General features: G+C 43.6%; 1 protein-coding gene across 1 annotated transcript; it reads right to left on the bottom strand.

The window, feature by feature from the left end:
- Positions 1–3,712: 3,712 nt before the first annotated feature.
- On the bottom strand, positions 3,713–12,141 carry apobec2b (apolipoprotein B mRNA editing enzyme, catalytic polypeptide-like 2b). Its single transcript, XM_083768506.1, has 3 exons — positions 11,523–12,141; positions 7,033–7,219; positions 3,713–5,301 (listed from the first exon to the last, which is right to left on the bottom strand). Exons 1-3 carry the CDS (start codon positions 11,846–11,848, stop codon positions 4,960–4,962), a joined length of 855 nt encoding a protein of 284 aa, XP_083624632.1. The 5' UTR covers positions 11,849–12,141; the 3' UTR covers positions 3,713–4,959.
- Between the last annotated feature and the right edge of the window lie 1,943 nt (positions 12,142–14,084).

Here is a 14,084-nt window from a genome sequence, read left to right as displayed (position 1 = left end):
TCTGAATGTATAATAGGAAGTGCATTCCATAGTTTTGGAGCCAGAAGGGAGAAGAGTTTGGGACGTGTGGAGCGCTGTCCTGGCTGGCATGAAGGTACTTCCAGCTTCCCTGCATTGACTGATCTGAGTGCGCTGGAGGGTTTGTAGGGTTCGATCAGACTTGCAAGATATGGGGGTGCCATACCTTTGGTTGCTTTGAATGCCAGCATCAGAGTTTTGATACAAGTCTGCTAAGAGGATTTTAAACCCAAGACAGCCTATTAGTGCTCTTGCCAGAATATGAACCCTGGCATTTTGATTTTGAGTACCCTCAGGTTTTATGTTAGAAATGTTGAGTATATGGGTACCCAGCATCTAGAAACTGACAGATGCTAACTTGCATATATGTTGAGCAATTTGTATAATTGGCATAATATGTGAGGCGTGTCTGAAGCCTGTCCTGGACAGGGTATCCTCCATCCTATACAGTGTAGTATAGTGGAGCTAATGTAGCCTAATATAAATGTTATGAATCTTACATTTTCACAAGCTTCTCTAAAGTTGTCATCACTATTCACAGCGGTCATTATTTTGTTGCTTATTAATTAAACAATGCACACAATTTGCAAGTTACCTGACCTGGACAAACTGGTTTAGCTCGCAGGCTGTGTAATAATCCGAATTTATCAGATAATGTGAGAACATCTTCGGGAGGTGCAAGCATAGCCAAACAAAGTTCAATGAGGCACTGTGGAAGTTGCGAATGATGCCATTTGTAGTTATTGCCTACCCTTAGCTGTCCGAACAAATCTTCGGATGTTGGCAGTGTGCTTAAAGGACAACTTTAGTTTTTTTCAACCAAGGTTCATGTTTTAGGTTGTTATCAGAGAAAGTAAAAGATGAGTGTCCTATACTAGACCCCAATAAATTACATCTGGCCACAAAAGATCACGGGATTTACTGATCCTGTGATCTTTTGTGGCCAGATGTAATTTCTTAGGGTATATAGTAGGACTATAGTAGGCTAAATGATAACAAAGAAAATCGTTTTGTAAAAAAAAACATTTTGTAAAGAAATACAAATTTAACCCCATGCTCGAATGCTCCCGCCTCCCTGTCAAAAACAGCTAAAATCCCTAAAACGAAAGAAAGCGGCAAATGAAAAAAAAATAACACTCATCTTTTACTATCTCTAATAACAACCTAAAGCATGAACCTTGGTTGAAAAAAAACTAAAGTTGTCCTTTAAACTCATTTTATATTAACTGATATATTGATTGTATGAGCGTCAAGCACACACATGCAATATTTATGTCCTAATAATGATGACTGAACCAGGCTGGGTGCACTTCTTGAATATCTTCACTGCCAACTTCCAAGCAAATTGCACCATTGAGGCCTCATCATAGGTCACTATGGGTCATTTCGTTTTTCAGGGAAAAACATGAATGTAAAAATAAAAGACAGTCTTCACTTCCTTATGTTTCTAAATGCATGATCAGGGACCACATGCAATTCCTTCACGGACCACCAGTTGAAAACCCCTGCTGCAGTTAGAGGCTTTTTTCTATTTCTGCCTCTAATAAAGCCTTATAGGCTATAATATATACACAATAGAACCAAATGTTAGGATATATAGGGACACTACCTGTAGACCATCTGTGCAAGTATGACAAAACAAACATGAACAATGAATTTCTCATGATTTTGCAGTAAAGGTAAAACTTATAACGATCCATTTCATGAAGAGGAAAAAACACTGCCACATTTAGTTCTAAGCCTGATATGGTCAGTATGTGAATTGTTTTCTTCACACAAGTCACAAGATGAAAGCATCTCAATTCTGGCAGGAACATGTAAGTTTCACATCAGATATTTTGTAACACCTGTTCTACAAGCTAGATTCCAACAAACAGTAACTCACCAAAATGCTGGAGGGACTGCAGACCATACGTATACAGCGACACATGTTCTGGTCCTATCCTGTTTTGTGGTTGGAGATACAGAAACTGTTTTGAAAATGGAGTTGGACCTCATACTAAACCATGAGTTAAGTGAAAAGTACAGAAATGTCAGACATTCAGATAGAGAATAGAATATAAATTAGATTATTATTGGATAGATTATACGATTCAACAAACAGAGGAGAATGTCCTTTTGTCTTTGATTAAATGTTTTTTCTTTTTGTGTGTGCTCACCTATGGACTACTGTGTGGTTTAGCAGCTGCACCAGGGCAGAGAAGGAGGCCCTCCACAGAGTGGTCAAGGCTGCAGGGAGGATCATTGGGACCAGTCTCCCAGAGATCTCCACAGTCTTCACCTCCCGCTGCCTACACCGAGCAAATAACATCCTACAGCGTAACAGGACCAATTCCACCCAGCAGTGAGCACACCATCTCTTCCTACTTCTGCCCTCTGGTAGGAGATACCGATCTATCCGGGCCAGAACCAGCAGACTGGCCAACAGCCTTTACCCACAGGCTGTCAGGCTGCTGAATGAACAACCTGACCCCCACCCACCCCGACCCCCCTCTAAGGTATTATACGTGTACTGTACCAGACTTGGACTTTGCATTGCTGAACTCTATTATTACATTGCATTAGATGCACGTCTAGCACTATTGCAGTTTGGGTATATTTATTATTTTCCCAGTATGTTTATTGGTATGCCAGTGGTGAAGAAGCTCTAAACTGAATGTTGTTGTTTCGTACTGTAAGCAATGACAATAAAGATCTATCTATCTATTACAATGATCTTTTAATGATGTTGGAAGCGGAAAGAAAGAAAGAAAGAAAGAAAGAAAGAAAGAAAGAAAGTTAGTTAATCTCTTATTTTGCATATTATTACTTTTATCCTTTACATTGGTCTTTGCATTTTATTTAAAAAAATGTATATTCCTTATGCCCGGATACTTATTCTATACTTTAGGTGTGTCGATGTATTCATCATACACATTTTACCATAAATTGTTGATTTTAGTGTTTTGTTTAGTTACTGTGCGAATAGGAGGCAGATGATTCAAAGAAATATGCATCACCTGTTTTATAACTATAAGCAGGGAAACTAACATAAATGTACAATGCAGGAGTTCTCTAGATAATGCTTCAATTCTTTGACCAAACGCCAGATGTCAGCAAACACCATTTAATCCTTATGTTGTTTTATTTGCTTTCACAAGAAGTCTAGAGCTGTATGTTACCATTTGTGTGGCAGTGGTTCCCAAAGTGGTGTCTGTGGACCCCCAGGGGTCCTTGAGGGGGTTCCAGAGGGTCCCCAGCTAAATGATAGTTAGGAACCAAATGGACCCTTATGGGTCTGTAACTCTGAGCAGAGCAGAGTATATTTAACATTGATTTTACAATATAAATTGGGGTCCCAGAGATAGAAAGGCCATTAAATGGGGGTCCGTAGACTAATATGCATGTCAAACTGGGGGTCCTTGAAATGAAACAGGTTGAGAATCACTGCCAGAGCCGTCAATCTTCTCTTATGGGGGTCCCTGGCATACCTTTTCAAATGGGGGTCCGCCGGCTAATTAGTGTCCTTGACATGAAAAGGTTTGGGAACCACTGCTGTGTGATATATTGATCCATGTCAGTAGAAGCCATTGTATGTACAGTACTATCAAGCAGTGACTATATAGTCTCAGGCACATTGTGTCTCTCAGTAAAATATCAAAATACAAAAGAATAAATATTTCTGACTGTTTCTTTCAGACTTGTAATATGTGTGTGTGTGTGTGTGTGTGTGTGTGTGTGTGTGTGTGTGTGTGTGTGTGTGTGTGTGTGTGTGTGTGTGTGTGTGTGTGTGTGTGTGTGTGTGTGTGTGTGTGTGTGTGTGTGTGTGTGTGACACATCCTTTCCTTTGACAGCACCTGTTGATAAGACAGAAGCAGAAACAGAATGCCAGACAAACATTTTGATAAATAGATTTTTAGGCTGACTTTCACAATGCATGCAGATTGCAGACCTTAAAATATTACATGGCTGGGCGATATTGACTCAATCAAATCATAATAACAAAATTACAATACTTTGGACGTAATGCATGGATATTGATATTTTTGGGGATGACTGCTGGCGTTGAGAGGTACTTTAATTAAAAGAGAGAAATTTGAGGAAAATTATTGGTAATGTGGATACATAAACGTTATGTAGGCTAGAATCCCTTTGTGAACTAAATAGTCATATATTGCCATAACCAACTTACGGTTGCTTTGGAATTTGTGTATGTGTACTTAGAGTTAACAAGAACAAGAAGAATGCATGAGTAATGTGATGGCGTCTCGCTGAGATCAAAGGGTGTTGTAACTTTTTATGAGCCTGGATGGAGCCATCTCCTTCTGTCTCGTCTCCTCTCCTTTCCGCTCTGTGCTATTCTTACAAGCGTGTAACTGGATAGATGCAGACTCTGTACCGGTAGCGCAAAATACGTTTATAAAGACATAAGACTTCCATCATTCCATGATAAACACTGATGGGCTACTCGTAGTCGGGTAACAAATATATTTATTTAGCCAATGTATCAGTGTCTGAGCTTCTTTCAACTACATGAACCCTCGCGGGACTCGGGGTATGTCATAATAGGCAGACATTAGGCAAAAAATAGGGGAGGATTCGGTGACAATAGCACAAGCTTGTGAGTCGCGACACATGCTTGTAGAATCTAGAGTTGTACCCGATACCCTTCCCATGCACTCGGTATCGGTAAAGGCCCCGATAGAAACAATCAATTGATTGCTGTGGTGTGACCAAAGCAGCACTTTCCTAAGAGATGGAGGTAAAAATGGAGGGGGCCCAAGTGTAGACGCCGGGGGACCGCAGTCAAAGAAGTATAGGGTTTGAATAAAACATGTCCATAAATAATAAGAAACCATTTGAGCTATATCACAATTTAACAATCTAAAACCCAGATATATCAAATGTCATCACTGTATCACCCGTGCAGCTCTAGCCTAATGATATGTGAGTGACTCACAGCTACTGGAGGATGTCGCTCAGTTTCTCGACATAATACTCATAGTTGTCCTTGCAGTCCTCCCAAGGCGTGAGTTCCTGATCCTCGTTCTCCACGTATCTGTTCCACACGTGCAGGAAGTCGAACGGCGTCATCATCCTCAGCTTGCAGCCGGCGCGGACCAGGGCCCTCAGCCCTTCCATGATCTCCGGCTCCTCGAAGTCCAGGAGGCGCGAGCAGAAGATGCAGAGGCGCAGCTTCTTGCGCTGCTGGAGGACGGCGGCCAGCTTGGCGGCGCAGGACGCACACGGGCTGGACGACACGTACCACGTCACCTCATACTCCTGGGAGGAGTTTGGGAGGATCTGGATGGGCGGAAAAGAGGCTACCGGTAGTTATTTGCTAAGTATACAATAGAGCACGCATGGGGACGGCAGTGGCTCAGGGGTAGAGTGCCTGGATGGTAACCGTAAGGTTGCCAGTTCGAACCCGGGCTCCCCCAGAGTTACTGTTGAAGTGTCCTTGAGCAAGACACTGAACCCCTAATTGCTCCCGATGTGCTAGTTGGTGCCTTGCATGGTTTCCGCTGCCATCGGTGTATGAATGTGTGTGTGAATGGGTGAATGTAATGCACAATCTCTGTAAAGCGCCTTGGATAAAGGCACTATATAAATTTACCATTTACCATGCCTAAAGTGAGTGGCAAAGTGAGTTTTAACGTTGTTTAATACAACCAGACAGGACCTTTCTGTTTGGATGTATGGGCTGTCAAGGCCAGAAGTAGTTTTTTGCGTTCCCGCACAACTTCCGGGTATGATGATGATGCCACGCACAAACCCTCTATAGGGGTCTTCATCGTTTTTCAGACCAAGGACCCCTCAGCCTTGCCCAGCCAGCGTGCTTTCTGGTAGAGATAATAATAATATGTTCACCGATCTGAGCCTAGACCACTCCTAGAACAGGAACTGTGTCTCGTTCCCCCAGGCTTTCATTCTTGAGCCGAATGCGAACGAAAATAAAAGCCTGAGTACCGAGCCTAAGGACCCCTTAGCTGAGAGAGAGAGAGAGAGAGAGAGAGAGAGAGAGAGAGAGAGAGAGAGAGAGAGAGAGAGAGCCCCTTAGCTGAGAGAGAGAGAGAGAGAGAGAGAGGGAGAGAGAGAGAGAGAGAGAGAGAGAGAGAGATGAAGCAGGGCCCTCCACTACATAAACTTGGATCAAATTATGTTGCAGATTCAACGTTTTCATAGATTTCATGAACTTGTTTGGCCCTGTACCTTTAAGGAATGTGCATGCTGTTCTGTGTCAGGCGTGCTTAACCCAATCTCTTTGCAGTGCTGGATTGGGAGGGCGGAGCTGGCAATCTGCAGAAGGGGAGACACCTGGCCAGTGTCCTCCCCAAACACTATTAAAGCACCTGCTGTGTTAATGTTCTGGTCTCTCCATTCCTCCTCAGGCAGGCTGCAGAGCAGCCACACCAGGGCAACTGTAGTTTTTGTTGCATTTCGTTAATTGGGCAGTGTTCCCTGCCAGCTTTAGTTGGAACATTAAAATGAATTATTTGATTACCTTTATTAATTAATTGTTGAATAAAACACTTTTTTCTGCTTTAAACTCTGTCTGGTCTCCCCTCTTTGTTAAGGCCCATGAGCCAGCCTTAACACATTAGACTGACAACCTACCTCTAACCATAACCTCAAGCACGGGAGCAGCGCATGTTCGATCTCATGTCTGACCGTTGTTTCCCCATGTCGGACCTTTGGTGTGTCGGATCTGCGTGTGCATCTGCGTTTGTTCCACACCGTCGGCCCATACAAGCAGAAAGCTTCGATCTGCACTGTGTTTTTTAGTTGCCATTGTTTTAGACACATCAAAGCAGGCCAGCAGTGGAGGACCTGAGGGGGGCGGTTTGGGACATATCTAGACAGGCAGTCATGTAGGTAGGAAGGTACGAGACCATTGAGACCTTTATAAACAAGTAAAACAATTTTAAAATCAATCCTAAAATCCTGACCAATCGGTGTCACCTGTAAGTTCACCTGTGTCTGCGTGTGACTTGATCCCTGGGAGTAAGTGTGTGTGAGTGAGCTGGTCATTACCAGTTGAAAGAAGGCCTCCTCGACGTGTGCGGTGGTGTGTTCGTCTTCCATGTAGCCGCTCAGGGACTCGCCGGGGCCACCGTCTCCCGGCATGTCCACCCGGAAGCACAGCAGGGTCTTGTTGCGCCCCGACGAATACTCCACGTTCCTGAACTGGAACTTAAAGTAGAACAGGCTCATTTTTTCCCTAAATAGAAGAGCGGGGGGAAACAGAGAGAGAAAGTGAAACAGCTTCCATAGCTCTATCATAACAAAGTAGCCTTCATCATTTTCAGGGAAGGCCAACGCAAGTGTTTCATAAGCTTTTGTTATTTCTGTCTCGAATCTCGACAGCTTCCATCTGTCACCGTGGCTGGTACCGTGCGTGTTTGCCCAGGAGGCTTTGATGTACTTTTATCTCATGAAAGGCAATGCAGGATCTCCCTGCAATGTTTTCAAAGCAATATATCAATCCCAGCCAATCGCGTATGGAGACACCGAATGTAGAACAGCCAGTGCCTGTGCATAATTAATATTAACAATACACACATATTACTGATGAATCTGTAAACCCTCCAACACTACATTAAAATATATACATATACACACATGTCAGATATATTTTTTAAATGATACATCTTTGAGAGCTTCAGATGACTTCTCATTATACTGTAGTTTAGTTTTTATTACCTCTATGGGGACCTACCACGGGTCACTGACAAAGTGAGAGGGAAGGATGAGGCTGGCAGGGCACTGCGTCAGGCACCCAGAACTTGAGGCAAGTAAATTGACTCTATGGGAGCCAACCCAGGGCAAAGCCAGGAGGGGAAAGAAGCGTACCACCTATGAAGACGTGCTGCGGCGCAACAGCTTAGCTAACAACACTGCAGAGATCAAGAACCTGATGTTGGATAGGAATTTGTGGAGGGCAGCGATCCAGGAATCCCGAGTTGGTGTTGGCTAGACCTCACTCTCCCAATTAGTTTTAGTGTTATTTTTTCATAATTGGGGGAATTTGTCAGGTGCAGGATTTACAAATGTCAGAGCAAGTAGGCATATTGTGTAATAAAAACTCAACAAAAGATACCATTTAAGAAATATTACTGTTGGTAACAAGAAAGACTAAAAGTAAGGGCATTTTGTCTATAATTTCAGTTTGTTTTAGTGTTGTAAACACACAATACAGTTTGTGTTTACATTATAGCTTTTATTTAGTTCAGTTAACGAAAATGTTTTTTTTTTTCTTTTTTTCGTTACTTTCTGTTAACTATAATAACCTTGCTGAGCACAGAACTGCAGTGGTTTCCAAACTTTTTCATGTCAATGGAACCAGCTGGGGACCCCCTGGAACTCCATCAAGGACCCCTAGGGGTCCCCGGACCCCACTTTGGAAACCACTGGCATAGAAAGTTGGGGTGTGTCACTTGCTTGGAGTAAATTAAGGCTTCCGTAAACTTTGTCGGATGCCACATCATAACTCTCCATATACTATGGCTGTGCCAGGTCATGGAAAACATGATGTGAGAGACTGTAGCTCCAATAGATTTTTAGAATATTTGCCTCTCATTAAAGGGAAAAAATATGTTAATGACGTTTAGAAGATTTAGAACACTTTCCTGTGTGTCTTTATGTGTGTAATATGTGGTTTTAGATATTTTTTATTTTAGCAGTGAGCCCAGTGTCTCTGATGTCATGGACAAGGGCTCACTTACTTCCTGGACTACATCAAGGAAGCTTTGAGAAGGAAGAGTGGTCACGTGACTGGGCTGCGCCATGACACTTTCATGGACACTTGGACACCCTTTTTAAAATGACCGCTAGTTCAAACATGGCTCTATTTTCGAAACTGTTGGAGCTACAGATTTTCTGAGGTGCTCAAAATGTTCAGAAAACGCATGTTTGTTGAATCCGTGCCCGAGCCAGAAACCCTCATCATAGTGGCCAAATCCAATATGGCCGCCAGTCCGCCACCTGAAAAAGGTTGTGTCTACAACATTTGAACCAGATGAGCTATGAATGCAAATCATGTTTTTGGACACTTAGAAACATTTTGGAATGCTTATCTGTATGACTGGGTGTGGCTGAAACTTTCTTTTACCAGAGGTGGACAGAGTACTCGACCCCAGTAGAACAAATAATAAATTTACTCCACTACAAGTAAAAGTAGCTCAGTCAAAATGTTACTTGATAAAAAGGTATGTGCTATTAAATGTACTTGAGTATTCAAGAGTAAAAGTAAATTCAGGCCTGGACTGGCCACTTGACGTAGGCTACAGGGCATATGCCGGTGCGGGCCACCCAATGAATGGGCCGCTCCATCCATTCCTTTTCTTTTCTCCATTCTATTTCCTTTTTGACCCTGTCCAGCCCTGCACGCGCACACACATTTCAGAATAATGCAGCTTTCAAGTACCGGTACTTCAGCTGTTTTTGTAGCTATTTCTGAGTTTTGAGTGGCTGCTGTCCATTACACCAAAGAAAGAATTGTCCTTCAACATCCATTAGCAAGTTTTGTCTTCCAATTTCTCCATCTCCATCCACTATGGTTTCATCTGTCCTTCAGTGTCCTGGGCTGAATGAAGGTCTAACTCTCCATTATTGATTATAATGAAGCACATCAGAAAAGCTTGTGCTCTTATAAGCCGGATGCTTAGGGGGAAGAAAGGGAAAAAATACCATTCCTTAATACGAACATGTAAGCACTTCACCATGCTAGTCTGCCTCCAATATTTCAATTCAATTCAATTAAATTAAATTCACTTAAATTCAATTCAAAGGGCTTTATTTGAAAGGGCTCTTTCACTACATCCATATATCTTCCTTTGGTCTTCCTCTAGGCCTCCTGCCTGGCAGTTCCAACCTCAACGTCCTTCTACCAATATACTTACTATCCCTCCTCTGTACAGTATGTGTCCAAACCATCTCAGTCTGTCCTCTCTGGCTTTATCTCCAAAACATCTGACATGTGCTGTCCCTCTGATGTACTCATTCCTGATCCTATCCATCCTTGTTACTCCCAGAGAGAACCTCAACATTATAGAAACGCGCGTGCGCGCACACACACACACACACACACACACACACACTCCGTCCTTTAGATTCCTCACGGAGAAGACCTTTTTTTTGTCCTGATCATACAACTTCTATATATCGAGGTGCAAAGGATTCCAGCTTTGCATAATTCCAATGCGTTTCTAATGCTCAAAAAGCACAAAATAGGCACCAAGTTTGCAAAAATTGACAAAGTTAAAGTAAGTAAAACAAATTGCCAGATAGTCGCCATCTTTGAAATATGCAAAATAGAGGTTCAACCACAGTACCACACCCAGTCATAAAGATGATCATTCCAAAATGTTTCTAATTGTCAAAAAACATGATTTAGACACCACGTTTGCATTCATAGCTCATGTGGTTCAAAAGTTCTAGATAAAACCTTTTTCAGGTGGCGGACTGGCGGCCGTATTTGATTTGCCACTATGATAACCTGGAGGGTTGCTGGCTTGGGCACGGATTCAACAAACATGAGTATTCTGAACATTTTTAGCACCTCAGAAAATCTGTAGCTCCAACGATTTAGAACGTCATGTTTGAAGTAGTGGTCCTTTTTAAAAGGGCGTGGTCATTTTCGGGTATTTCGTCTCGGATAGAGAATTTTTCACAGTTCCCAAGTTGTTCGCGGGGGTCATATTAGCCAAGAACAGTTGAGATATTCAGTGCATACATGTCTTAGCCAGGTCCTCTACTAATGCCAGGGACCCCCATAAAAGAAGGTTGTTACGGCTGTAGCAGAGATTCTCAACCCATTTAATTTCAAGGGCCCCCAGTTTGACCTGCATTAGGCTATTTATATTGTAAAATCAATGTTAATTTAACTCGATGTTTACGAATTGGTTCCAAACTTTTTAGCTGGGGACCCCTGGAACTCCAAGGACTCCTGGGGGTCCCCGGACCCCACTTTGGGAACCACTGGTATAAATCATCTCAATGGACATATTCATGTAAAATATCTGCTAGGCCACTGGTCACACACTCCACAAACAGATCTACTGCAACACTCAGAAGAAGACATTGAAAGAGCAGATGACATTGGGATACAGCGATAGAGCGGGGGGTGGCTTGTGTGTTTTCATTGTGAGTCATTCTTATTCTTACCCGTGTTAGTTAGTTTAGTCTTTAGGACGACAGGTGCAAGTTGTTAGTACGATGATACGATCACTCGTCACTCCACATCATTATGGTATTATATTGGGAACAACACAACTGGAGAGGAAAAACAGCTGCAAACACACAACCAATTAATGTATCATGCGCAAATTATTATACAGTACTACATACTGTAGTTGTGGAAAAAAAGAAAAGAAAAAAGAAGAAATGTACGGTTTCCACTGAATGGATTATTACTTATATTTACTTATGTTACCAAAAGATCAAGTCTCAACCACAACGCACACACGCACACACACACACACACACACACACACAAACACACACACGTTTGATCTTTAACCCACCCTGTAATAATCTCAAAAGGTGGCAGCTCCACGGGCTGATACTCTCCATTCTCCTCGGTTTCCATCCCTTCTGCTCCTCCAGTCTTGTCCCCATCCTTTACATCCTTCTTTACGTCTTCTCCGTTGGGCTTCTCGGGTCCACACTCAGGTTTCTTTACATCCTTCTTTACTTCTTCTCCTTTGGGCTTCTCGGGTCCACACTCAGGTTTCTTTACAACTTTGTCAGGCTTCTTAACCGCTTTCGCCTTCTCCTTCTCGTCATCCGTTTTGCTGTCCACTTTCTTCTCTTTCTTCTTCACACTTAACCGGCTGTTTTTGTCCGCCATGGTTTCTGACCGTGCGATTGTCTGCCTGTGCGTGTGACGGACGAAGAGATAGAGAGCGAGACAGAGAGTGACAGACAGAGAGAGAGAGAGAGAGAGAGAAAGACACAGAGAGAGAGAGACACACACACACAGAGAGAAAGAGATAGAGACAGAGAGAAAGGGCAGGTGTCAACGAGTGTAAGTGAGGTGATAATGTGTGTGTTAACTGAAATAGATGCTATTGTGTGTTGAGTTAGAGTCAGAAAGTGTGTGAGTGTGTGTGTGTGTGTGTCTGTGTGTGCACTGAGTCCAGACAGTGGGTGAGTCAGTGAACCCACTCCCCCTTTTTCCATGCCACTGCTATTAAAAGGCCAGCGGACAGCACCGTACGTGGTTGAATAAGGCCAAAGGGTATGTGTAAGGATGGGAATGGGGGAGGGGATGACGAGTGGACACAAGAATGATCATATACTAACTATATGCTAAATAACATTCATACTGTGACGTGCCAATGGCCAACAAAATAAACGTGCTACATATTCTGTGCACAACAAAATATGGAAAAGCATTCCATCTCTGAGGCTTTGGCACTGTCATCAGACCAACAGGAGGAGGGTTATTAATAACCACTTTGGCAACGTGTGTGTGCGTGTGTGTGTGTGTGCGTGTGTGCGTGCGTGCATGTGCGTGTGTGTGTGTAGCTTACCAGGGCTCCTCTCTGATATAGAACACCACAGTTGTTCTCGCCAACTCTAAAGTCTTCTGGGCTTTGATAATACACCAAGGCCAGCTAAAGGGCAACACAAAACGGGGAGGTGCATGTGTGTGTGCGTGTGCGGGGTGGTCACTGGCACAAGCACATACAGTACACACACACACTGAAGCAGTGTTTTTCTCTGTGCTATGAATATGAGTGTGGTGTTGGCTAGTGCGCATGTGTCCATGAACAATCAATCTCTGAAATCACCCTGCATCAATATGGTCCTATGCTGAGGCCAGTGTGGAATGGGGGAGGGGAAGAATTGGTGGTGTGTATGTGTGCGCGTGCGTGCGTGTGCAAAATGGGTTTCTGCACTGCAGATGCAATAACTTGAGGCAAAAGGGAGAGCGTGGAATGGCAGGGAGGGAGGGAGGGGGGAGTTCAATTACAATTTCCTCTCCTCCCTCAGTCTCACTCTCTGTCAAGTAATTCATTTCAGAGGCAATTACCAATAGGACCGCAGCACAGCCTGCCTGTGTGCCTCGTCTAACTCGAATGGATGAGCTGTCACAGCCAGGGGGAGGGAGGGATAGAGAGCGCCGCTTCAAGCTGCTCCACAAACAAACCCAACACACCCATGGGCAGAGCAGCCAAAATAACACTTTTTAGAGGACACGACGCCAGGCAGACGGCGAGACTAAAGTCACACGGACGCCCTACTACTGTTAAAGCAGCACACTATAAAGCGTACAGTACCAGAGACATCCCTGCGGTGATAATAACCCAAGATCACAGCAATCACCGGTGATGATCTACGATTATGAGGGCTCTGTAATTTCATTGTAGACTAAATAGATTATGGAATCCTCTCTGAAGAGTTTTTTTAGCTTATTTTTTTCACCTTGTATGGCAGGGAAGGCCGAATTGGAGACAATCCAAAGGGGTACACGGGGATAGTGAGCGGCGCCGCGTGTTGCCGTTGGTGACGGACAGATGGAATCATGGCACCCTATGGCATCGGATCTGCTCCACTCCACTCGCAACCTGTCGCTATCAAGTTCATTGATTGATGGACAGATTATTTTCCCATTAATCTCAAAGACGGCCAAATAATACATTGAGACAGCATGCACCACATCACTGAAGAGGTTGTAGAACTAGACAATATGGTTACATTTATTTATTTTCTCTCTCTCATTTACTTTCGTACATATTTTTAAGCATTGAGGTTTTGTGAGGCTAGTGAGCTGTGACGGAAAGTATACAAGAGCAGGATGTGACTGCTGGCTGCCTGCTGACTCAAATTCAGCTCTAATGGAATTACTTCCAATTACCATGCCTCCCCACTAGCCGAGCCCAGGGTAACACAGTCCGCACGCACGCACGCACGCACGCACGCACGCACGCACGCACACGCACACACACACACACACACACACACACACACACACACACACACACACACACACACACACACACACACACACACACACACACACACACACACACACACACACACACACACACACACACACACACACACACACACACACACAC

This window comes from Protomyctophum parallelum (assembly GCF_964188405.1).
Source record: "Protomyctophum parallelum genome assembly, chromosome: 7".
Lineage (NCBI taxonomy): Eukaryota > Metazoa > Chordata > Actinopteri > Myctophiformes > Myctophidae > Protomyctophum > Protomyctophum parallelum.
The sequence above is the reverse complement of the archived record's forward strand: the minus strand, read 5'-3'. Positions and strand labels throughout refer to the sequence as shown.

Coding starts and splice junctions, on each gene's coding strand:
- apobec2b (XM_083768506.1), bottom strand. CDS start 11,848: ATGGCGGACAAAAACAGCCGGTTAAGTGTGAAGAAGAAAGAGAAGAAA. Junction 7,220..11,522: donor CCTTTTGAGATTATTACAGG/GTGGGTTAAAGA, acceptor TCTTCTATTTAG/GGAAAAAATGAGCCTGTTCT. Junction 5,302..7,032: donor AGGAGGCCTTCTTTCAACTG/GTAATGACCAGC, acceptor CCGCCCATCCAG/ATCCTCCCAAACTCCTCCCA.